Genomic DNA, 25,865 nt, shown 5'->3' with positions numbered 1-25,865 from the left:
CCATTCTTCATTTAATATGAAAGTAAGACAATTTTTTTTAAAAAACACTAAGAAACTCAATTTTATTTTATAACAGATTGATTTATTTTTATTTCCTTTAGGAACTATTCCCACTGATTAAAACTAAGAATTAATGGTATCTAAGGAAAATGTAGTTTGTTGCTAGCAAAATGCTAAGAATAAGGAAAAATAATCTCAAATCAATCAGAGAATATCTCCAGATCATCAAAAATCAGAGCCTGGAAACCCTCATACATTGCTTCTAGTATGGAAAAATGATAACAGCCACTTTGGAAAACACTTTGGCAGTTTCTCAAAAAGTCAGACATAGAACTATACCATACAACCTATCACTTTCATAGGTATCTACCCAAGAGAAATGAAAACAGGTATCCACAAAAGTCTTGCATATGAATATTCACAGAAACATTCATAATCACCAAAATCTGGGAAACGAAATGTCCATCAATTGGTGAATTGGTAGTTTAAAAAAAAAAATTCATAAAGTGGAATACTATTCAGCAATACAAAGGAATAGATTAATGACACATCATGAATGAACCTCAAAAACATTACACTAAGTGAAAGAAGCAAGACACAAGAAATCAGGTATTATATAATTCTATTAACATGAAATGGTCAGAAAAGGCAAATTTATAGACACAAAAAGGACATTAGTAGCTATCTGAGGATAAGACTGGAAATTAGCTGTAAATGGGCACGAGGAATCTTATTAAAGAGATGAAAATGTTCTAAAACTAATTTACAGTGATGGCTGCACCATTTGGTAAAATTACTAAAAATCACTGACTTGTATACTTTAAATGCGTGAATTTTGTAACGTAAAACTCATCTAAATAAGTTTTGTCTTCTTATTTAAGTCAGAAAATATCAGAGCTGCAGGGAACCTTGCCAAAACTCTCTATTTGTACAGACGGAGAAAATGAGGCCCAAAGAGGTTAAGCAAACTGTTTAAAGGTCACCTAGCTAGATCACGGCAAAAGCAAAAAAGATCAAAACCTAGCCTCATGCTCCAACTCAGTACAGTGTTACATCTACTAAAAAATGTTCAAGGAATTTTTTTAATTATAATAATAATTACACAGAATTCTTTGAGACATGTTCTAGAAGCATCAAAATTTGAGAATCAAAAATTGACTAAAATATACCAAAAATCAACAAGTGTATGACATTCAGAAAAGTTAAAGCTACAAAAACTCATTTGTCACTCTTTGAGGCCCTAAAACTTACTTTCAAAATTGGTAATAAAAGAACTAAACATTTTTTTTAACTTTCCAACAGAGAGTGTATTTCGGGGTAAGTAAATGTTGCCAGTTTATAAAAGTAAGCTTCTACTTTACAGAAGAATGCAAATTAATAAATTCAGATGGAATGAAAGAATTAGAAACTATCATTTTGCAACCCCTAATAAAATTATTGGGCAAGAATTATCAATTATTGTTAAGTCCATTAAGTGATAGGGGAGTTAGACATTTTTAGGAAGCAAACTAACACCTCATAGATCACTTTGTTTTAAGGAGAAAAACAAAACAAAATACATAAATTTAGGAGGGAGATCATGATGTCACCAACATAATCAAGCCTTTAGCATTAATGTCTAGGTTTATTAGAAATTCAAGCACTAAAGAGGTAAGCTTAACACCAAGAGAAAGTAGTCAATTATAGAAGGGGAGATATTTTACAGGATAGTAAGTCTCCTCTCTTTAGCTAATCAGAAAGAAAAAAAATGTGTTGGGGGGATGACTATTCTAGATTAGAAGAGACTTGAAATACATAAAAAAAAAAAAAAAAGTGTGGTCTTTAACTGGATTATGGTTTGGATAAAACAGCTGTAAAGGTCAATTGCGAGATAAATGGATAAATCTGAAAACTCAGAATATTAGATATTAGAATATTACATAACATTAAGATGTTATAATTAAAACTGATATTTCTGCTATAGAGTTAATATGTTTTTATGGAGATGCATACTGAAGGACTTAGAAGTGGAATATCTATCTAGAGGTCTATGTTCACTTCAAAATATTTCAATGTTTACGAAATAAAAAATTAAAATCCAAGTCTCAACTTCCTAACTCACTGCTGTTTCCATAAGTGTTCCTTAATGTATTCATAAGGTATAATAATTACATAGAAAGATCACTTCCATACAGAGGTTGAGAAGTGACCTACGATGAATGATAGCTTTTTTTCTCAGCTGAAAAGAACTCAGAGGTCACAACACAATATCGTTAGCAACATGGTACGTGCAAGGCACCAAAAACCATCGAAGCTGCATGAACGGAGAGCTGTGCCCTCAAAAAGTTAAAAATAATCTAGTAGAACAGCTCCTTGGTGTTTACCACAGAAGAACACGGCTGTTCCAAGATCGTAGCTAAGGCTCTGAAGCGGCAGCCTCACTAAAGCAATCCTCAATTATTACATAAAATCACTTATTCCTTTCTGACTTCACCGCCCCTTACAACCAGTTAACTACTTCCCAAGTTGTGATCAAGTAAAATGGGACACTTATTCAAAAACTCTTCTCTCAAATTAGGGGCGCCAAACTAAAGAAAACCTTCATCATAACCACAAGCTTCTTTTCAAGTGGGGCCTTTAAATCTCACAACGGGGAACTCAGAGACTCCCTCAAACCCTGAAGAGGCTAATAAATCATCTAACCAGACCTCACTGCCTTTTCTTCCCCCTCTCCCTCAAAATCCAAAGGGTGGCGCTGTCCTCACTCCTTCCCCACAGACCAGGTGTGCGCGGAGGTCATCTGCACGATCCGACCAGTAGGGAAGGTCCACCTTCGGCCTTGGTCTGGGCTCTCGGCCGCGCCGCGCCGCCCCGCCCCCAGTTACTCCTCTCCCGACACAGCCCGTCCAAGTTAGCCCGAGAGTCCACCCGCCTCCCTCTGCTTAGTGGCTCTCTCTCAGAAATCTCAGAAACTCTTTTAAAAATACTCTGGGCAGGTGGATCGGCTGAGAAACACCTCGCACGCTGGCACTCTGGCTGAGTCCTTAGCCCAAGAACTAAGAAACTTAGAATGAGAAGCATCACGACCCCTCGTACTGACCCTAGTTCCTCCACTTCCACAGCCTGAACGCCCAAATTAACTAACTTACACTCTTGACGGGGCTCAGTCGCCGCCAGGAGCTGGGACGAGCCGCCTTAGCGCAGGAACCAACCGCGCTTCCCGCCCCGCCCCGCCGGCCTTAGTGCGTCAAGAGTCACGTGCCGCGTCTCCCTTCCCTACCGGCAACTGGGCGCTCCCCTCTTCCGGAAGTCGCGCTCAGCCTCTCCGGGCTCCTCCCACCACCGGTGACGTCAAACTCAGCTTCTACCACTGCTCTGCCTCCGCGTTCAGGCGCGGGGAGGGTTGCCGTTTCCTTAGGAAAAGTCCTGCCGCTTCCGAGGCGCTAAACATTACAGGCGAGCGTTTTGAAGTTACTGAGTGTATAGACTTTGGACACGCGTGAGTAGAGTTTAAGGAGCCAGAAGCTGGCTATCTAGAAGCCACACCCGCAGAGGCCTTCCCCCCTCTCCGCAATTTCTGTTGCATTTGGTTCCGCCGAGACCCACGACGGTTCCGCCCCCTTCTTCCTTGTCATTGATGTTGTTGTTCTTGTCAGTGCCGCAGCCCCGACCGCCGGGAGCTCGAACCCGAGCCGGGGCCGCCCGGGTGGCGCGGTGGCGGCGGCAGCGGCTGCGGCTGCAGCAGCTGCGACGGCTGCGGGGGCTGCTCCGGGGACTGCGGGGACGGCCGGGGGCTGGCAGCCGGCGGCGGGGCCGGATGGCTCTGTGCGGGCAGGCGGCAGGCGCCGCGTCGCTGCCCAGCGAGCTGATCGTGCACATCTTCTCCTTCCTGCCCGCGCCTGACCGGCTGCGGGCCTCGGCTTCCTGCTCGCACTGGCGCGAGTGCCTCTTCTACCCTGCTCTGTGGCCCCAGCTCCGCATCTGCCTCCGCGTCTCCCCCGCGGAGCAGCCTCGGCTCGAATTCCTCATGCGCAAGTGCGGCTGGTTCGTGCGAGAGCTGCGTGTTGAGTTCGCCGCCGAGAATTACCTGAGCGGTGGCGGCGGCCCAGGCGACGGAGGCGGCGCGGATCCCGGGACTGGCGGGGAAGAAGTCGAGGCCCTGCAACTCTCAACCCGTTGGCTGGAAGTGCTTCGCACCTACTTAGAGCTGGTGCTGTGCGTGCTGGTCAGCATCCGGAACAACAGGTAGGCTCATCATGGACCTCCATCCATCCTCCTTTTTCCCCTCCCCCTCTCCCGGGGCCCCGTGTCGCTTCCTCCCTCTCGCCCCGAAAAAGATTCAGTGAGGATACGCCTGGCAGCTTTGGCGTTGCTTTCTTTCTTCAGTGACTGCGGGTGTCAGTTCCAACCCGGCGATTTCTTTGAGGCGGGAGGTCATAACGGGACTCATCATAACACTTTATAAACATTGATGGACTTGGTGTTTGTCAGACATCACTTCTGGCGCCTTCCAGGCACTGTCTCAGTCATCCTCTCGGTGGCCCTGGGATGAAGCTGATAGGCGCCGTCATTCTTCATTTTACAGATGAGAGAACTGAAGCTTGGAGGGTGAGGCCTGTGAATGAGTCTTGAGAAAAACAAAACATAACCCAGTGTTTCTGACCCTGAACCTGTCCATTCAAGATAGTTCGTAGTGGGGGAAGAAGTAGGTATACAGCTGGTGTCTCATAGTTACAAGACTGCGTAAAAGAAATCTTTGACAGCCATTTTCTTACCAGGAATAGTTTTCATTAACTGGGCCAGGCACAAAGAGTAGGAGTGTTTGTTAGAGGGGTGGGGGAAGAGCCTGATCATCAGGGTTGGAAGTCCCTCCCCTTGCACTTCCAGACTCAATTTATCCCCAGTGATTCACCTAAAAGTAGCACAGTACAGCTTAGTGTTTGTGTGTGCTAGGGGAACTGGCCAGTGTCTGCAAAGAGTAAGCACATAACTGGCCTGGTTTTGCATCAGGACTTGACTGTCATTCTGGGACTAACTTCCTGTTTTCTGACTTATTATCTTTATCAGCATTTTCCTTTATTTGCCTGTTGTCCTTTCCAAAATCCTATTAGTTTTTTGTATCTGGATATTCTAACCAACCTTACAATTAAACTATGAGTTGGAAAAAAGTTCAAAAGTTCCAAAAGGAGCAACTTTCATAGTAATGATCGTTTAGCAGTTTACAAGTACATTATCTTATTTGATCCTTTCAGTGACCCTGTGAGTTAGGCAAGGCAGCTATTAATCCTATTTTATAGAAAGGAAACTGACGCTTAACAGGGTCAAGTGATAAACGCATTGTCATACAGCATTTTCTACAAGAGCAGTGTCCTTCCTTTTGCAATAAATGAATTGTGTTGAACATCATGAATTATGTTGAACAGGGTTGAGAGAAGTTGCTGATTTAATGCTAGGTAGATAGATATAGATATACTGTGTCTGAGTCAAGAGTGGGAGGTAAGCAGAAAGCTGCAAGTTGTACCTGGAGCGTGGCTCCATCTTTCCAGTGGCCTGTGTATTTCCCCAGCTTTTCACATCAAGCCATAACATTTTCGTATGTTGATTGGATGAAGCAAGAGAGGCTGTTTGAAGCTGTGAATTAGAGACTCTCAGTTGAATGTATGGCTAGAGGACCAAACGACCCAGAGTTTAAAAGATTCAAAGTCAGTGAGCGCTTAAAATACTGATGAGACCAAGAGTGGAAGTGAATTCAGTGAGCACTAATTAGATTTTTCTGTTCTGAGATCAGATGGCACTTCTGAGCAACCATCCAAAAAAAAAAAAAAATTGTGTGCCTTTGGTCCAAGTATGATCAAGCCTTACATAGTACCTAGTTCCTTTTAAGTGTTTTAATAACTGGTTGGTTGGATGCATGGATAACGTTATATAGGCAAAATAGTGATATATCACCTCTTCCTTTTGTTAATTCTTCTCTCCCTACTTCCCTTACCACTGCTGGATTTTGGGTTTTTTTTTTTTTTTTTCAGCCTTATTGAGATATAATTGACAAATACAAGTGTACCTACCACCTTTATTAGCATCCTAATCTACCTGTCTATATTGCCACCTCCTGCCTGCCCTTTTGGTTCATCTATCACTTCTGTACAAATATAGCACACTGTCATCCCTGATTTTAAGGTATTCTTGTCATTTACTATACGGATGGTGCTGTGTGTTGTGCTGCTTGGTAGCACATTCATTGTATGTGTCTGGAATCAAAGTATAGTGTTATTACATATATTATCTGTACTAATGATATTTCAAAGGGTTTTTTAAAATAAACTATCTTTATGTGCTTGGAAATAAGTTAATTTAACCTTTATTTTTGAAAATGTCTGGAGATATTTTAGTAATATTAAAAGTACTAATATGAATGTTAAAAGCATAAATGGAACTAGTTTTCTTTAAATTGTAACAAATTTGAAAATGTTTTAGATCAAGTTGCTTGTTTGGTAACTCTGGTAAAGCCTATACTTATTTCCTTTTGTAAGCACTTAACCTATAGACTCAGGGTCAGTAAAGAAGAAAACCATTTCATTTAGAGTTTTTTGGTCTTTCCAAAAACATTAAATTTAACAACTAATGAAAAAAAGGAACATTTAATATTGTTATTTACACTTCCAACTTAAATTTACAGTGGTTTTGCTTTACAATATCTGCCATTTTGTAAGTACCAAAGGGGGTTTGAAACCTACCAGTTCACAAGTATTATGCTTCCAATCTTTGTGGTAAATTCCTTTATATAATTTACACAACTCAGTTATTTTGTTGTGTTCCAGTTATTTTCATGCACCCCAGGAAAAGAACTAAAACTATAACCTTGGATTGTGGGAACTTTTCAAGGGTACTCTTCCAAGAGGATAATTGGCATTGGTTTTTGCTTGATTCCTGGGTTTTATATGCACATGTACTCTCAGAGTGACCATAGCCTCTTTATAGGTATCTTAGGTGTTAGGAACAACTGATGAAGATCAAGGATGTCCAGAAATGTCTCTCAAAGGGTAAAACACAGTCCTCCAGGTTTCAGAGCTCCCTTCCCTTCAGGAGGCTACAATATCTGCCTTTATTATAAGAAACGGAAAGTAAGAACAGAAATACAGCAGGTATTTCTCATTCATCTGTATTATAAGTTAAATAGGCAGAATTTCTTCTGCAGTTCTGTAAGAAATTGTTCTTAAAAGTTCAAAACAACTCAGATACCACTTTTCGGATTTAATCTAGTTATTGAGTAGTGCTCGTTTGACTACTTGGGAAAAATGAGAGTTCATGGACAATAAAATTAATGATAATAGCTAATAGACTAAGATACTAAAAATACTTATTTTTAAACAGCAGGCATAGGTACATTGCCATGATCTAGTTTATGCTTTTCTAGACTGTATAAGTATTTTACAATTTACTTTGTATGAAATTCTAAATTGGGGGAAGTACTTTTTTTAAAGATGAGTACTACAGTAGGCCAGAGAGATTTTATACGAGGGTAATTTTCCTCTTAAAAATCTGGGCTACAGCTCCCAACTACATGTATGTAGATTGACCATTTCATGGTTATGTCTGCTTATATAACCTCTCACTAGTAAAAGATCTATTAATAATAGATCTGGTTGTATTGATTTGGCATGTGCAGTGAAGAAGAGTCTTAACACTTTGTATTGTTTTCTCAACATCAGTCTACCAAAATCCAAAAACAGGCCATTTAAAAATACATCTTAGGGGCGCCTGGGTGGCTTGGTTGGTTAAGCGTCCGACTTCGGCTCAGGTCATGATCTCATGGTCCATGAGTTCGAGCCCCGCGTCGGGCTCTGTGCTGACTGCTCAGAGCCTGGAGCCTGTTTCAGATTCTGTGTCTCCCTCTCTCTGACCCTCCCCTGTTCACGCTCTGTCTCTCTCTGTCTCAAAAATAAACGTTAAAAAAAAAAAATTAAAAAAAAATACATCTTAAATTAGGTTAAAAATTCTTTGGACATTTCATACTGTTATCTAAGACAGTAGGAAATACCTTATCTGTTATCTAAGTATTCATCTGTTATCTAAGTATTTCATACTGTTATCTAAGACAGTAGGAAATACATATATTGGGACTCTGACCAGTGTACCGTGTCCAAGAGACGGTTGCCCATAGAGAAGAGAGGTGAGATGATGCATACCCAACAGACTCCTTACCTTAAAACTGACAAATTAAAGTGGTTCCATAGGGATAGCCTCAAGGTCATTGAGAAATGAGGAGACTATCCTGTTAAAGAAACTAACCTCCTCAGAGGGCTGCTGAGAATTAGGGTTCTCTGTAGTCCATAGATACATTCTTACAATGACTGAGAACTGATAGATGGAGGATAGGAAATAAAACTCAGCAAAGGATTGTCAAAGTAAAATATTATTTTTTCTGTGTTAAATGAAGCTGTAGAGCAGCTTTTGAATGAAGTGATTAAATTATTTTCATTTTAATATGTTAGTTCTGAGGCAGCCTTGGAAGAGTTCACCCCACTTGATCAATATACATAGGGCCTAAATGATAGCTATTAAAAAAAAAAATCTGTTTTTTCCTCCAAATATTGAGAGCATACTAGGTGCCAAACAGTGAAGACAAACTCACATTCTCATGGACTCAACATTCTAGAAGAGAAAGAAACAATAAATGAAAGAAAGATTATTTCAGGTGTGAAATAAAATAAAATCTAAATGTAAAAGAAGACTATGTAATAGTGACTAGATGGCAAGGGAAAACCTGTCTGAAAAGCAACACTTGAGATGCAATATGAGTGACAAAAGTCACCCATCTGAAGATTTGAGCAAATACCAAATTAAACAGGAAAAAAAAAAATTAAACACCAAAGCCTTAGGCCAGACAAATTTTTGATGTGATGGAACAGTAGGAAATTATGGCAGGACCATGAGAATGAAAGTGGGAAGGTTGTCAAGATGCTGTCTGAGTTGTAGAGGGAGAAAGAGATGGAGTTGGTTATGTGGGCTTGTGGAATGAAGTTTGAGCTACATTCTAAGAATAGAAGAAGTCACCAAGAAATATTTAAGGGCAAGAGTTATGTGATCTAATTTGGCTTTTAAGACAATCACTCTGGTTGCTGTGTAATGAATGAACTATACGAGAGAACAAGAGATGATGCGAGGAGACTTGGGAAACTTTTGCAGTAAACTAGGCAGACATGATGGTAGCTTAGAGTATGGTTGGAGACCATGGAGATGAAGAAAAGTGGATAGATGTAGAATGTATTTTGGAAGTACAGTCAAGAGGACATTATTCCCTGTAAGAATCACTGATTTCTTGTCCTTAGTACTGTTAAAATGAACTTTTAATAAATAGCATGTTCAATAGCAATTTTAAATGTCAGTCTTAAGCTTTTGTTGTCAGTAATCTCTGGGATGTAAGGATGATGGTGATTCTTAGAAGGTAATTGAGTAAGTGAATTGTAAAGCGAGTGCTAGAAGATTACTTTTAGTTAATGGATCCTAATAAAGCTAATAAAGAATACTATTATAGGCCAATGACTTACTTCAGGTCCCTAAAATTGTGCTGTATAGTTTGAAAGCCACTAGTCACATATAGCTTTTTTATAGCTTTTTAATTTTTAATTTCTTAAAATTAAAGATTAGTTAGGCACACTAGCCACATTTCAAGTGCTCAAGGGGCGCCTGGGTGGCTCAGTTGGTTAAGCGTCCGACTTTGGCTCAGGTCGTGGTCTCACGGTCCGTGAGTTCGAGCCCCACGTCGGGCTCTGTGCTGACAGCTCAGAGCCTGGAGCCTGCTTCCAATTCTGTGTCTCCCTCTTTCTCTCTGACCCTCCCCCGTTCATGCTCTGTCTCTCTCTGTCTCAAAGATAAATAAACATTAAAAAAAAAAATTAAAAAAAAAAAAAGTGCTCAGTAGCCCAGTGTAGCTACTGGCTACCATTATTGGACAACATGGAAGAGTATTGCCATGATGATAGAGAGTTGTATTGGACCACTGTTTGCTAAAGTGTTTGTTTTTGTTTGTTTCTTTTGGCTATGATCATTCATTAGCATTTGTGAGAGAAGGAAATATGTTACCGAAAGTGTTATGTGGATACAAACATACTTGGTATTAAACATGGACTAAGAAAAGAATTGACCTGAAAGAACTTCGTGCAGTGATGTAGATTATTTTAACTTTTATCCGGTTAGAAAAGTAAAATGTTACATTTTATGAGCCCCTTTACAGCACTGGGAAAGGTTTTAACCTTTTTAGGAACATTTCTTTGAAGTACCAAGTTTTTATGTATTCCCTTTTGCCATAGTTCATTAGACTTGGCTGTATTAACTTTAATTTAGGGTGGCTATGTTTTGCATTTTTCCACTGATACTGTTTATTTACATCAAAGAAATAATTTGGAGCTTCTGAAATGGAAGGAAATATAGTAGTTATAACACCAATGAAGTTCCCCAATTCTGAACCACAAAAGAGAAAACAATAAGGTCATTATGAGCAAGATATCAGAAATTTTGGGCTCCCAGTTATATTAAACAGTCCAACAGAAATCCCAGAAAAAGATAAAAGGTTTTCTGGCCTCTGTAGTTAGACCTTGAGGAATATTTCTTAGGCTCATAGGTGGCTAATATTATTTTCAAAGTATTCCCTGAACTAACTCAATGAATCCACAGGCATACCTTGTTTTATTGTGCTTTGCTTCTTATTGCACTTCACAGATGTGTTGTTTTTGTTTTTGTGTTTACAGATTGACATTTTTTGGCAACCCCACATTGAACAAGTCTGTTGGCACCATTTTTCCAACAGCACTTGCTCACCTTGTGTCTCTGTGTCACATTTTGGTAATTCTTAACAATATTTCAAACTTTTTCATGATAATTAGATTTGTTATGGTGATCTGTGGTTGGTGATCTTTGATGTTACAATTGTAATTATTTTAGGGTGCCACAAACCATTTCCATATAAGACAACAAACTTAATCAGTAAATGTTGTGTGTTTTGACTGCTCCAATTACCAGCCATTCCCTAGCCTTTTTCCTTCTCCTCGGGCCTCCCTGAATCCCTGAGATACCACAGTATTGAAATTAGGCCAATTAATAACTCTGAAATGGCCCTGAGTGACAGGAAGAATCACATGCCTCTTCCTTTATTTTTTTTTAACTTTTTTTTTTTAAGTTTATTTATTTAGAGAAAGAGAGAATGAAGAGGGAGGGTCAGAGAGGCAGGGCGACAGAGGATCCCAAAGTGGGCTCTGTGCTGACAGCAGAGAGCCCCACGCAGGGCTCGAACTCATGAACCATGAGATCATGACCTGAACTAAAGTCAGACACTCAATGACTGAGCCACCCAAGTGCCCTTCTCTCGCTTTAAATCAGAAACTAAAAATGATTAAGCTTAGTGAGGAAGGCATGTCAAAGGCCAAGACAGACCAAAGGCTAGACGTCTTGTGCCAAATAGTTAGCCAAGTTGTGAATACCAAAGAAAAGTTAGTGAAGGAAATTAAGAGTGCTATCCCAGGGAACACACAAATGATAAGTGGAACAGCCTTATTGCTGATAAGGAGAAAGTTTTAGTGGTCTGGATAGAAGATAAAAACAGCCACATTCCCTTAAGCCAAAGCCTAATCCAGAACAAAGTTCTAACTCTCTTGAGTTCTGTGAAGGCTGAGAGAGGTGAAGAAGGTACAAAAGAAAACTTTGAAACTAGCAGATGTTGGTTCATGACATTTAAGGAAAAAAGCCTTCCCCATAACATCAAGGTGCAAGGTATAGTAGCAATTGCTGATGTAGAAGCTGTAGCAAGTTATCCAGAAGATCTAGCTAAGATAATTAATGAAGATGGCTACCCTAAGCAACAGATTTTCAACATAGACAAAACAGCCTTCTGTTGGGAGAAGATGCCATCTAAGACTTTGAGAGCTATGGAGGGAGAAGTCATTGCCTCGCTTCAAAGCTTCAAAAGACAGCTTGGCTCTTTTATCAGGGGCTAATGAAACTGATGACGTCTAAGTTGAAAACGGTGCTCACTGACTATTCTAAAAATCCTAGAGCCTTTGAAAATTATAGTAAATCTATTCTACCTGTGCTCTGTAAATGGAACAACAAAGCCTGAATGAACAGCATATCTGTTTACAACATGGTTTACTGAATATTTTGAGCCCACTGGTTAGACCTACTACTCAGAGAAAAAAAAAAATCCTTTCAAAATATTACAACTCATTGGGGCGCTTGGGTGGTTCAGTCAGTTAAGCAGCCAACTTCAGCTCAGGTCATGATCTCACAGTTCCTGAGTTCAAGTCCCACATCTGGCTCTGTCTGTACCTACAGTTTGGGATTCTGTCTCTCCTCCACTTGTGCTCTCTCTCTCATAATAAATAAATAAACTTAAAAGAAATAGTTCATTGACAATGCACCTGTTCACCCAAGAACTCTGATGGAATCGTACAATGAAATTAATGTTGTTTTCATGACTGGTAGTTCAACATCCATTCTGTAGCCCAAGGAGTAATTTTGACTTTCAAGCCATACTATTTTTAAAAATATATATTATAAGGCTATAACTGCCATAAATCATGATTCCTCTGATAATCTGGACAGGGTAAGTTGAAAACCTGGAAAAGAATCACCACTCTAGGTGTCATTAAGAACATTCATAATTCATGAGAAGAGGCCAGACTACCATCATTAAAGGAGTTTGGAAGAACTTGACTCCAATCCTCATGGGTGACCTTAAGGGGTTCAAGATTTTGGTGGAGGAAGTAACTGCAGATGTGGTGGAAATAGCAAGAGAACTAGAATTAGAAGTGGAACATAAAGATGTGACTGAATTAGTGCAAACTCATGATAAAACGTTAATGAATGAAGAGTTGCTTCTTATGGATGGGCAAAGAGAGTGGTTTCTTGAAATAGAATCTACTGTTGATGAAAATGCTGTCACGATTATTGAAATGACAACAGAGGATTTGGAATATTACATAAACTTCGTTGATAAAGCAGGATGGTTTGAGAGGATTGACTCCATTGTGGGTAAAATGCTATCAAACAGCATTGCATACTACAGAGAAATAATTTGTGCAATGAAGAGTCAATTGATGTAGCAAACTTTATTGTCTTAAGAAATTGCCACATCTACCCTATCCTTTAGCAGCCACCACCCTGATCAGTCAGCAGCCATCAGCATGGAGGTAAGACTCTCCACCAGTAAAAACATTTGGTGAAAGCTCAGATGATGGTTAGCATTTTTTAACAATAAAGGTTTTTTTCTAATTTTTTTAAATGTTTGTTTATTTCTGAGAGAGAGACAGAGCATGAGCACAGAGGGGCAGAGAGAGACACACACAGAATGGGAAGCAGGCTCCAGGCTCCGAACTGTCAGCACAGAGCCAGCCACAGGGCTCCAACTCACAAAACATGAGAGTGTGACCTGAGCCACCCAGGTGCCTCAGCATAAACTATTTTATAATTAAGGCATGTACACTTAGACATAATACTCTTGTGCACTTGATAGACTACAGTATAGCATAAAAATAACTTGTATATGCACTGACTGGGAAACCAAAAAATTCATTTGACTTAGCTTTTTATTATGGTATTTGCTTTATTGTGATGATCTGGAACCAGACCCATAATATCTTAAAGATATGCCTGTATATGTGTAGGTTTTTATAAAAGGCTGTCAAAAATTCTCATGGTTGTTTAATTCATAGGGAAATTCTTATGCTAAAAAGAAAACTAGCCCTTTTCATGAAATTTTAATATGCATATATATGTTTTGTAAAACATACAATTTAAATACGTATATTAAAATTGTATGTCCATTTAACTATGGTTGAAAAGGTAATGCAGATAAATGCAGGGGCACCTGGGTGGCTCATTTGGTTAAGTGTCTGACTCTTGACTTCTGCTCAGGTAATGATCTTACAGTCATGGGATCAAGCCGCATGTCAGGGCTCTGCACTATCCAGAGTCTGCTGGGGATTCTCTCTCTCCCTGTCTCTTTGCCACTCCTTCCAGCTCTCGCTCTTCAAAATAAATAAATAAACTTTTTAAAAGTGCATATAACTGGTTTGAGAAAAGAAGTTTCACTTTTCTGGCAAATATGATATTTTAGAGGGATTCCTAATGCATCTTGTACCTAATGTACACCTGTACCCTAAATTTGTAATATGTTAGGTATAGCTAAATAGACCCTAATTTTTGTCATGAACTAAGGTAAATATATTATTCAACAAGTATTTATTGAATGCCAGGCCCTGTTGTAGCAACCGGGGATACAACAGTAGTCAAAGAGTCCTGCCATCATAGAGCATATTCTAGTGGGGAAAAAAAAAAAAAAGACAAGTAAGTAAAATATATAGTATCATAGTTCATAATACATGCAGTGAGGCAAAATGAAGCAGTAAAGGGAAATGGGAATGGTGGAAGTAGAAAGGAGTGTTGCTGTGTAAAATAAGGGAATTTAAGAAACATCTCAACCACTGAAATAGTATTTGAAAGAAGTAAGGGAGGGAGCAGCCTTCTGTGTCTCTCTGGAAAGTCATTCTTGGAGTAAGTAGCAGTTAAATGGAGGAACTCAACTGTGGGACTTTGACCAAGGGAGTGCTTAAGTACGATAGCAGAAAATGCCTTGGAATATAGAACACTGCCCGCCACATATGGGGAATGGTGATGTGGAAATCAGTAGCCCTTTATTAGGCTCTTATAAAGACTTTGACTTTTACTCTAAGAGGAGGAGCCATGAAAAAGTTTTGAACTGAGGAGTGACATATATAATATTTCAAAAGGAACATTCTAACAGCACAAACTGATGGTTTCTAGAGGGAAGGGGGATAGAGGAATGGGTAAAATGGATGAAGGAGAGTAGGAAATACAGGTTTCCAGTTATGGAATGAATAAGTGATGGGAATAAAAGGCATAGCATTGGGAATATAGTCAGTGATGCTGTAATAGCATTGTATGGTGACATGGTAACTATACTTTTGGTGAGCATAACATAACATATAGAGAAGTTGAATCTGTTTTGTACACCTGAAACTAATGTAATATTGTGGGTCAACCATACTCAAAAGATTAAAAAAAAAAAAAAAAAGGAACATTCTAGATGCTGTGTTGGAAATCGTTTGTAGCAGGACAAGGGTAGAAGCAACAGGCTGAGTCAGGAGGCCTTTGCAATGATCCAGGCAAGTGATGATGGTGCTGTGGACCAGTGTGGGAGCAGTGAAAGTGATGAGTAGTCTGATTGTATATTTTTATCTGGAGGCCTTCTAGAAGGAGAATGTAAGTATAAGAAATTAGACATAATTGTCCAGCTAATATTATAATGTCCTTTTAATTGCTACTCCCTAAATATGTCTAAACATATTTTTCCTTTGGCCATTTTTATTCATTTTGTTTTCCTTTTGCATTAATGGTTTGTACTTTCTTTAAAAAAGAAAATACCCAGTGTGTGAACAGTTTACTTTCTGAAAATATGGCCTATCTTTGGTATTCAACTCCTTGTACCTCGAAGTACTTTCAAATAGTGCCCTGTTCATATAGTTCTTATGTAAATTTGAGTCAGTCTGTTGAATTGCCCCAGAAACTTCCTGGTCTCCCTTACTGCAGTCACTTGGAATTTTCCTTTCCCTCTTTTCTCCTCCCTCATTTCCTGCTTCATGTAAACCCATTACTTCTTTGAATTTGCTTACATCTGGCCCTCATATGAGCTATGGGCTCAAGATGGTAGGACTAAGCAGAAAGGAAAAAGCAGGTAGTGCTCTACACAAGGATTCTTCCTTCCCTTTGCCCCAAATCACTGGTCTCATCACCTGTAACCATAGGCCCAGATAAATCTGTTTTCCTACCCAGACATTCCTCATGTGTACTCTTCTTCTTTTACATCTCTTAATCTGGGAAAAGGGAAGAAACAAAGCAGAATTGAACTACCTTTTATTCAGATGTTGCTAGTAACTTCAAAAAAGAATCTCATTCTTAGAAACCTCAAAAGGACTATTTTGGTTAAAGGCAAAGGAGAAAGGTAATCACCTGAAGCAAGAGACTTTGCTCCTCCATAGCTTACACCCACCTTCTCAAGCCTAACACCCTCCTGATACCAAACTCCTGTTAGAGTCACTACTACAGTCATGGGGCTCGGTAAGACCCAGTTGTATTGCCAGCACTGCAAAGAGCTGAATACATGTGTTCCCCTCAAATGCTAAACTAGTTTTCCCAGAGAAACAGCAATATTAAGCAACCATAAGGATATGTACCATTATTATTCCTATTTACAGATGGTGAAACTGAGGCACAGAGTAAAGTGAACTTGCCAGTTACACAGAGAAATGACTGCCTGATTTTCTAACTCTTTTAATGAAATTTTCAAACACACGCAAAAAATAGACACAAAGAACCTATCATTCAGATTCAGTCATTAAGGATTTTGCCACATTTGCTTTCTTTTATCTTAAGTGTTTTAAAGCAAATCCAACATATTGATGTCATTTTACACTACACACTCAGTATGAAGCTCTGGAAGTAGTGGGCTTTTTTTTATATAAACACAATGCCAGTTATACACATCAATAAAGTTATTAATAATTCCTTATTCTCACCTGATTTTTTTTAAACCTTTATTTCTATGCCAAGAGTCTAAACTTATGGACATATGTACCTTAACTGCTATAATTTTTCACATCATTGGCACACAATATATATTCTAATAATTGAACAAACAGTAGGAGAACAGTGTATAGGCTGAGTTTCTAAGGTATAAGTACTTAATGATCTGACAGCTCTGGTTTTTTGAAATAGGATTAAAGAAGAATGCAGTTAAGTTGAAGAAATAAATTATCTTTTGGCAATAGTACAGTCTTTTGCATGTTCCAGAAGATTGATTATCAAACATTATATGTGATTTTGTACTTTCACAACACATCTTTAGGACTTGGAGAGGGACTAGTGATAGTAAATTGTATCCTATTAATATTACCATAGAAACAGAGCTAAATTAACTTGAAGGATTCAGATGAAAGAAAAAGTTTGTAACCAACTGTAATACTTTTCCAATATGTTTTTATTACATGCCTTTTGAGCAAATGCATGTTATGGACATTGGGCAGGAAAGAACCCTGTTTGTTTCTTTAGTTCACTCACTGACTCAGCAATAAATAAATGAATACATAAATAAAATAGGTCATAGATTTCATCTTTAAGTAAAAGGATTATGTGGCGCAAATGATTGTTACTGCTATTGTCTCTTAGCTTCAAAATGAGTCATCTGTTTATTGCCATGGTTCAGTATGTTCTATTCTAACTTTGTTGCCTAGATGTTCTTTTCAGTCCCTTATTTACCATCTGAAACAATAATGAGCCGCCTGAAGGCTATTTTCTTGGCTTCACCATATGATCTATAATATGATTTCAACATGATATACTTGAAGGCTGCTGTTGAGTTGTCAGTGGGGTTTTTTGTTTTGTTTTGCTAGGTTTAAAAGTAAATTGTTGTTTTCTGTATCACTTAATTAAAATTTTCTTTATTTGGAGTGGAACAATAAGTACCTAAAAACATTTTTCCACAAATGGCCATCATATATTACTCTAAAATATGCCACTTATAATTTTTATAATAACTTTCAAAAAGACAATTATATTCTAGGACATGGTTTAATTATAAGGAACAACATGAAATAGGAGTCGGAACCCGGGTCCTCTACTTAGCTCTGCCCTAACTAGTATTACAGTGTTAGACAAGTCACCTCAGTTTCCTGATCTGTAAAGAGATGATTGAATTTGATGATTCCAAAAATCATTCTAGCTTCAAATGTGTGTTTATGATTACATAAACACATACATGATTTCCATATGGAAAGTTTATGCATTATTATTAATTTTACTATAATAAGATTATTACCATTGCATTGCTGCAAATAGAATTTTTTATATATGTTTGTTTATTTTTGAAATAGATGGGATGGGGATGGAAGATAGGGGCAGAGAGAGGGAAACAGAGGATCCAAAGCAGTCTCTGCACTTATAGCAGCGAGCCCAATAAGGGGCTCGAACTTTCAAACCGTGAGATCATGACCTGAGCTGAAATCAAGAGTCGGACGCTTAACTGACCGAACAGGCATGCCACCAGAATTTTTTTTTAATCTTTGTTTATTTTGAGAGAGAGGCAGAGCATGAGCAGGGGAGGGGCAGAGAGAGAGGGAGACACAGGATCCAAAGCAGGTTCCAGGCTCCAAGCTATCAACACAGAGTCCAACATGGGGCTCCAAACCACGAACTGGGAGATCATGACCTGACCCGAAGTTGGACACTTAATGGAGTGAGCCACCCAGGCCATCCCAACAGAATTTTTTTAAATTGCCTTTGACTGGCATGTTTTGAACATTGCTGGGATGTTGAAAAATATTGTATAGATGGAGCTAAAACAGAAATATCCCAAAGAGTCTCCTTACATTAACTTGTCAAATTTTACTAATGTGCAGGTTGTTAGTTTAATGATTTTAAAATGAATTAACTTATGGGACGCCTGGGTGGCTCAGTCGGTTAGCGTCCGATTTCAGCTTAGGTCATGATCTGACAGCTCATGAGTTCAAGCCCTACTTCAGACTCTGATGACAGCTCAGAGCTTGGAGCCTGCTTTGGATTCTGTGTCTCCCTCTTTTGGCTCTCTGGCCCTCCCCTGCTCACACTCGCTGGCTATGTCTCTTTCTCTCTCTAAAAAATAAATAAACATTAAAAAAATTTTAATGATTTAACTTCTTATAATGATAAAAAGCTACATAAACCTAGTTTAAATTTATTTTCTCTGTCCCAGTTGAAGATGGCAATGTAGGAAGACTTTGAACTCACTTCCTCCAAATTACACCTATTAATAGATCAGTTCCTCCTGAAGAAGATCTAACTAAGGACTGAACAGGTACTGAAAAACCAAAGGTAAAGAGAATGGCAAGAGAGAGCAAGAGAGACAGAGACATGCCATGGCATTAAAGAGTTACTGGCATATACAGCCACAGCTCCACCCAACCAGCAAAATCACCAATGCACACACAGTCTGCTCAGGGTACACTGTACACAAGACCACTCCTTCAGCTTTAGGAGAAATAGTTGTTTCGCCTAATGCATACAAACACAGACAGTCAAGCAAACTCGGGAGACAGAGGAATATGCTCTAAAAGAAAGAACAGGGGGGAAAAAAAACACCTCAGAAAAGGAACTAAATGAAACAGAGATCAACAATCTGCCTGATAAAGAACTTAAAGTAATGATCATAAAGATACTCAATGGGTTGGAAAAAAAAAAAATGGAAGAACTCAGTGAGACCTTCAATAAAAAGATAGAAAATAGTAAAATGCTAAAAAGAGATCATTGTAATTTTAAACAGGGTTAATACAATAACTGAAGTAAAAAACACAGTAGAAGGGGTGCCTGCCTGGGTGGCTCAGTCAGTTAAGCCTCCAGCTCTTGATTTTGCCTCAGGTCGTGATCTCACGATCTCATTTTAATTATTATGCACTGTGGTGTGGACCTTTTGGGTTCATCTTGTTTGGAACTCTCTGTGTTTCTTGGAGATGGAAGTCTATTTACCTCCCTACCTTAGGGGAGTTTTCAGTTATTATTTCTTCAGATACGTTTCTACACCTTTCTCTCTGTTTCTTTTGGGACTACTATAGTACAAATGTTTGTTTACTTGATTTTATCTAAGAGATCTCTTACTCTATCCTCATTTTAAAAAATTCTCTTTTTGCGATTCAGCTTGTGTGCTATTACCCTATCTTCCAGATTGCTGATATGTTCTTCTGCATCCTCAAAAATTACTGTTGATTCCCTCTAGTGTGGGTTTCTTTGTTTTGTTTTTTTTAGAGAAAGAACAAGTACCCACACATGAATGTGGTAGGGGCAGTGTGAGAGAGACTATCTTAAACAGGCTCCATGCCTAGCATCGAGCCCGACACAGGGCTCAATCTCACAACCATGAGATCATGACCTGAGCCAAAATCAAGACTCTGCCACTTAACTGACTGAGCTACCTAGGCACTCCTGGGTTTTTTTGTTTGTTTTTTTAAGAATGTGTTTGAACTTAAATGACCATCAAATTAATGTAGACTGCTGTTTACTTAGGATGACATATATGAACCTCATGATAACCACAAAGCCAAAACCTATGGTAGATACACCAAAAATAAAGTGAAATATGGCACAAAAACAGACACTCAGATTAATGGAACAGAATAGAGAACCCAGAAATGGACCCACAAACATATGGCCAACTAATCTTTGACAAAGCAGGAAAGAATATCCAATGGAATAAAGACAGTCTCTTCAGCAAGTGGTGCTGGGAAAACTGGACAGCGACATGTGGGAAGAATGAACCTGGGCCACTTTCTCACACCATACACAAAAATAAACTCAAAATGGATGAAAAACCTAAATGTAAGACAGGAAGCCATCAAAATACTAAAGGAGAAAGCAGACAAAAACTTCTTTGATCTTGCGCGCAGCAACTTCTTACTCAACGTGTCTCCAGAGGCAAGGGAAACAAAAGCAAAAATGAACTATTGGGACCTCATCAAAATAAAAAGCTTCTGCACAGCGAAGGAAACAATCAGCAAAACTAAAAGGCAACTGACAGAATGGGAGAAGATATTTGCAAATGACATATCAGATAAAGGGTTAGTATCCAAAATCTACAAAGAACCTATCAAACTCAATACCCAAAAAACAAATAATCTAGTGAAGACATGGGCAAAAGACATGAATAAACACTTCTCCTAAGAAGACATCCAGATGGCCAACCAACACATGAAAAAATGCTCAACATCAGTCATCCTCAGGGAAATACAAATCAAACCCACAATGAGATACCATGGTACACCCGTCAGAATGGCTAACATTAACAACTCAGGCAACAACAGATGTTGGCAAGAATGCAGAGAAAGAGGATCTCTTTTGCATTGTTGGTGGGAATGCAAGCTGGTGCAGCCACTCTGGAAAACAGTATGGAGGTTCCTCAAAAAACTAAAAAAATAGAACTACCCTATCACCCAGCAATTGCACTACTAGGCATTTATCCAAGAGATACAGGTGTGCTATTTCGAAGGGGCACATGCACCCCCATGTTTATAGCAGCACTATCAACAATAGCCAAAGAATGGAAAGAGCCCAAATGTCCATCGGTGGATGAATGGATAAAGAAGATGTGGTATATATATACAATGGAGTATTACTCAGCAATCAAAAAGAATGAAATCTTGCATTTGCAACTACATGGATGGAACTGGAGGGTATTATGCTGAGTGAAATTAGTCAGAGAAAGACAAAAATCATATGACTTCACTCATATGAGAACTTTAAGAGACAAAACAGATGAACATAAGGGAAGGGAAACAAAAATAATATAAAAACGGAGCAGGGGGACAAAACAGAAGAGACTCATAAATATGGGAGAACAAACTGAGGGTTACTGGAGGGATTTTGGGAGGGGGGATGGGCTAAATGGGTAAGGGGCACTAAGGAATCTACTCCTGAAATCATTGCTTCACTGTATGCTAACTAAGTGTGATATAAATTTTTAAAAATAAAAAATAAAGCTAAAAAAAATAAGGCAAAAAAAATAAAAATAAAGTGAAATAAAGCCAAATACAACACTAGAGATACTTATCCATCACAGAGAGAACAAGAGAAGCAGAAAAGAACAATGAACTACAAAAACAACCAGAAAACAAATTTAATAAATGGTAGTAAGTATATACTTATCAGTCATTACTTTAAATGTAAGTGGCCTAAATGCTCCAATCAAAAGACACAGAGTGGTAGAATGGATAAAAACAGTAAGACCCATCTATATTGCTTCCTACAATAGACTCATCTCAGACCTAAAGATGCTTACAGACTGAAAGTGAAGGGACAGGAAACATTCACCATGAAAGTGAAAAAAAAATCTGGGGTAGCATTACTTACACAAATAGACTTTTTTTTCTTTTTTTTGAGAGAGAGCACAAGCAGGGGAGGGGCAGAGAGTGAGGACAGAGGATTTGAAGTGGGCTCTGCGCTGACAGGCTGACAGCGGCAAGCCCGATACGGGGCTCAAGCTCATGAACTGCAAGATCATGACTTGGACCGGTTGGATGTTCAACTGACTGAGCCACCCAGGTACCCCCAAAATAGACTTTTAAACAAAGATTGTAATAAAAGAGAAGGGCATTAATAATAATAAAGAGATCAATCCATCAAGAAAATAGAGGACTTTAACATTCCACTTACATCAATGGATGGATCATCCAGACAGAAAATCAATATGACATATTGGACCATCTGGACATAACAGATATATACAGACCATTCCATATAAAAACAACAGAATACACATTCTTTTCAAGTATAAATAGAATACTCTCCAGAGTAGATGACATATTAGGCCATTAAACAAGCCTCAATAAATTTAAGATCAAAATCATACCATGTATCTTTTCCAACACAACAATATGAACCTAGAAATGAATCACAGGGGAAAAAAAAAAACAGGAAAAAACCACAAAAATGTCAAGACTAAAGGACATAACCTCTAAACAACCAAGGGATCAATGAAGCGGTCAAAGAATAAATAAAAAAATACATGGCAACAAATGAAAATGAACACACAACAGTCCAAAATCTCTGGGACACATCATAAGCAGTTTGGAGAGGGAAGTATATAGCAATATAGGCCTAAGAAATAAGAAAAAAAAATCAATCTAATTTTACACATAAAGGAACTAGAAAGAGAACAAACAAAACCCAAGGTGAGTAGGAGAAAGGAAACACTAAAGATCAGGACAGAAGTAAATGACATAGAGACTTAGAAGAAGAAGGAGGAGGAGGGGGAGGGGAAAGAAAAAGAGGAAGAAGAAGAAAGAAAAGAAAAAGGAAAAAAAGCAAAATCAAGAGCTGGTTCTTTGCAAAGATAAACAAGATTGACAAATGCTTAGATTGATTAAGAAAAAAAGAGAAAAGACCCAAATAAAGCCAGAAATGAGAAAGAAGTAACTGATCCCACAGAAATATAAAGGATTGCATAGCAATCACACAAGAAAAAGAAATGAGAGGCATCCATATTGGTAAAGAAGTTGTTAAACTGTCACTATTTACAGATGACATGATGCTATACATAGAAAAATCCTAAAGATTCCACAAAAAAAACTAGAAAAAATGAATTCAGTAAAGTGGCAGGATACAAAATTAATAACTAGAAATTGGTAGTGTTTCTAGACAACAAAAGTGAAGTCACAGAAATTAAAAAAAAAAAAAACACTACTTATAGTTGTACCAAAAAGAATAAAGTACCTACGAATAAACTTAACCAAAGAGATGAAAGACCTATACTCTATGAACTATAAAACACTGATGAAAGAAACTGTAGACACTAAGAAATGGAAAGATATTCCAAGTTCATGGATGAGAATATTGTCAAAATGTCCATATTACCCAAAGCAATCTACAGAGTTACTGAAATCCTTCTCAAAACACCAACAGTATTTTTCACAGAACTTAAACAAATAACACTGAAATTTGTATGGAACAACAAAAGACCCTGAATAGCCAAAGCAATCCTAAGAAAGAACAAAACTGGAAGTATCACAATTCTGGACTTCAAGTTATGATACAAAGTTGTAGTAATCAAAATAGTATAGTACTGGCACAAAAATAGACACAGAGCAATGGAACAGAATATAAACCCCAGAAATAAACCCACACTTATATGCTTAATTAATCTTCAACAAAGCAGGAAAGAATATCCAAAGGGGAAAAGAGAGTCTGACTCTTAATTTTGGCTCCAGTCATAATTTCACGGTTGTGAGATCAAGCCTTGCATAGGGCTCCTTGCTGGGCATGGAGCCTGCTTGGGATTCTCTTTCTCCCTCTCTTTCTGCCCCTGCCCTGTTCATGCACTCGCTCGCTCGTGCGCTGTCTCTGTCTCTGTCTCTGTCTCTCTCTCTCTCTTTCTCTCTCTCTCTCAAAATAAACACTAAAAAAAAGAATTTCCGAAGTAAAGCGTTTTTATTTTCTCTAAAAACTGGGAAACTCTGGGGTTTTTTGTGATGGTGGTAGTTTTGACAGCTGTGATTTGATTGAGAAGTGGCATTTCTGGGGCGTCTGGGTGGCTGAGTCTGTTAAGTGTCTGACTTCAGCTCACGTCATGATCTCGCAGCTTCATGAGTTTGACACCTGCATTGGGCTCTGTGCTGTCAGTGCAGAGCTCCTTTTAGACCCTCTGTCCCCCTCCCTTTCCACTCCCCGACTCATTCTCATTCTCCTCTCTCTTTCTCTCTATCAAAAGTAAACATTTTTAAAAAGTGGCATTTCTGATAGAAAAGGCTTTTTCTTGGAATATGAAAGCTTGCCAGCAAAAGTGACAAACACTCAGCACTCTAGGCCCAAAATAAATTAGGTGTTGGTCTTATTATACTTATTTTGATTCTCTAACCTACTTTTGTGTGAATCATTTATAGTAATGTCTGTCATTGGTTGACATCTGCTTGTTCTTTCTGACCTTACATACACATAGAAGTAGCTCCTAAAATCTGCCAGTTTTGATAAGGGATATACATTGGTAAATGTGGTTAATAATATCTTCTAACTGTCGACAGATCTAGAATTTTTGTTGTTTTAGTGGTGTGTGTGTGTGTGTGTGTGTGTGTGTGTGTGTGTGTGTGTGTAAATATCCTACAGGACTCTAGGCCTACATCAGTGATACCTAATCTTTTTTGGTTAATCTATGAAAAGCTGATGAAAGCTAGTGATCCTTCTTCCAGAAAGTGCACATGAACTCAGCATTTTACCATCAGTTTCTAGGATGGACCCCACGAACTGTAAAGCCCAATTTTTGTATCATCTGGATGTATTTTAGATTATAGTGATTTTTAATTTTATAAAACTATAAACTAGTTTTCCTTATTAGTCTTTTTTTGCTATTTCATAACAATATTATTTCTTAACACACACTGAAATTTTAAAAATTGGTAAGTAGATAATGTTCATCAGAAAATAGACATCAAGATTTATATTAGTAGCTAAGCTACTTTTCACTCATTCCTTTTCCATCCTAACCCCAAGTATAATATAAATCAGTGGACAAAACAATTCAGTTTAAATTTATATAAATGAATAATGCTTTAAAATCTATCAGTGAGAGACTCCTATTCATCATTCCAAGACCAATTAATTTGAGTAGTCTTATAGTTGAAAATGTTATTCTCATTAAAAGTAGTAATGCAAAAAGTCTTAGAAACTCTGCAAATAAATTGAGCCAATACTGCAGGCATACATTGTAGCTGTTAAATTTCAAGAATAACCCAAAAGAGATGGGTGGTCATTTGAGCCAGAATGACAAAAGAGTTTTAAATTTATGGGAGAAAATGGTTACTACTCATTTACTCTCTTTGTTTTTATTTCTAACTGAACCCTTTCACTCAGTGCTCAGTTCAATGACTAGGAACTTATAGAATCAGAGAACTTTACAGGTGAAGATGACTTAGACCAGAGGTTTAGTGATATGAGAACTTAACTTAGAGCAAGATTTCAAATAATATGATTAAAGTATCATCATGTTTAGAGGAAGAAACTAGATGTTGCTAAAGTGATAGGTTTTTGTCTTTTTAAATAACTTAAAAATTATTTTATTTCACAAAACTGTAGTCAGTGGATTTTTTGCATTTTGGACACTTGATTTCTCATTCAGTGCTCTTTCAAACACCACCTTTATTTCTCCTGAGCAACCCTTTACAAATATGGATAACATTATTCTTGCTGGTTATAATGTAATATTTAATATATATAATATTTAATATAAATGTAATATTTAACATCTTTTAGCATCATTACCTAATACTGTGAGCTTAGCAATGAGCATTACTTGGTAAATAGAT

The 25,865-nt window shown here is 38.1% G+C and overlaps 1 protein-coding gene and 1 long non-coding RNA gene across 4 annotated transcripts in view; one reads left to right on the top strand and one right to left on the bottom strand.

Annotated features, from left to right (window-relative positions):
• Positions 1–3,205, bottom strand: part of LOC122239594 — a 44,108-nt gene extending 40,903 nt beyond the window's left edge. Inside the window, exon 1 of the long non-coding RNA XR_006218825.1 lies at positions 3,129–3,205. This is a non-coding gene — a long non-coding RNA (uncharacterized LOC122239594). The remainder of the gene's footprint in view (positions 1–3,128) is intronic.
• A 147-nt stretch (positions 3,206–3,352) lies between these two features.
• The window catches only part of FBXO33 (F-box protein 33), a 44,668-nt gene continuing 22,155 nt past the window's right edge, over positions 3,353–25,865 (top strand). For all 3 annotated transcript variants that reach the window (XR_006218824.1, XM_042989609.1, XM_007073745.2), the window contains exon 1: positions 3,353–4,224. Coding sequence is in view for 2 of the 3 variants with exons in the window: in XM_042989609.1 (XP_042845543.1) it covers positions 3,617–4,224 (608 nt within the window). In the remaining variant the exon portion in view is untranslated. The remainder of the gene's footprint in view (positions 4,225–25,865) is intronic.

Source organism: Panthera tigris, chromosome B3 (genome assembly GCF_018350195.1).
Source record: "Panthera tigris isolate Pti1 chromosome B3, P.tigris_Pti1_mat1.1, whole genome shotgun sequence".
NCBI lineage: Eukaryota > Metazoa > Chordata > Mammalia > Carnivora > Felidae > Panthera > Panthera tigris.
The sequence above is the reverse complement of the archived record's forward strand: the minus strand, read 5'-3'. Positions and strand labels throughout refer to the sequence as shown.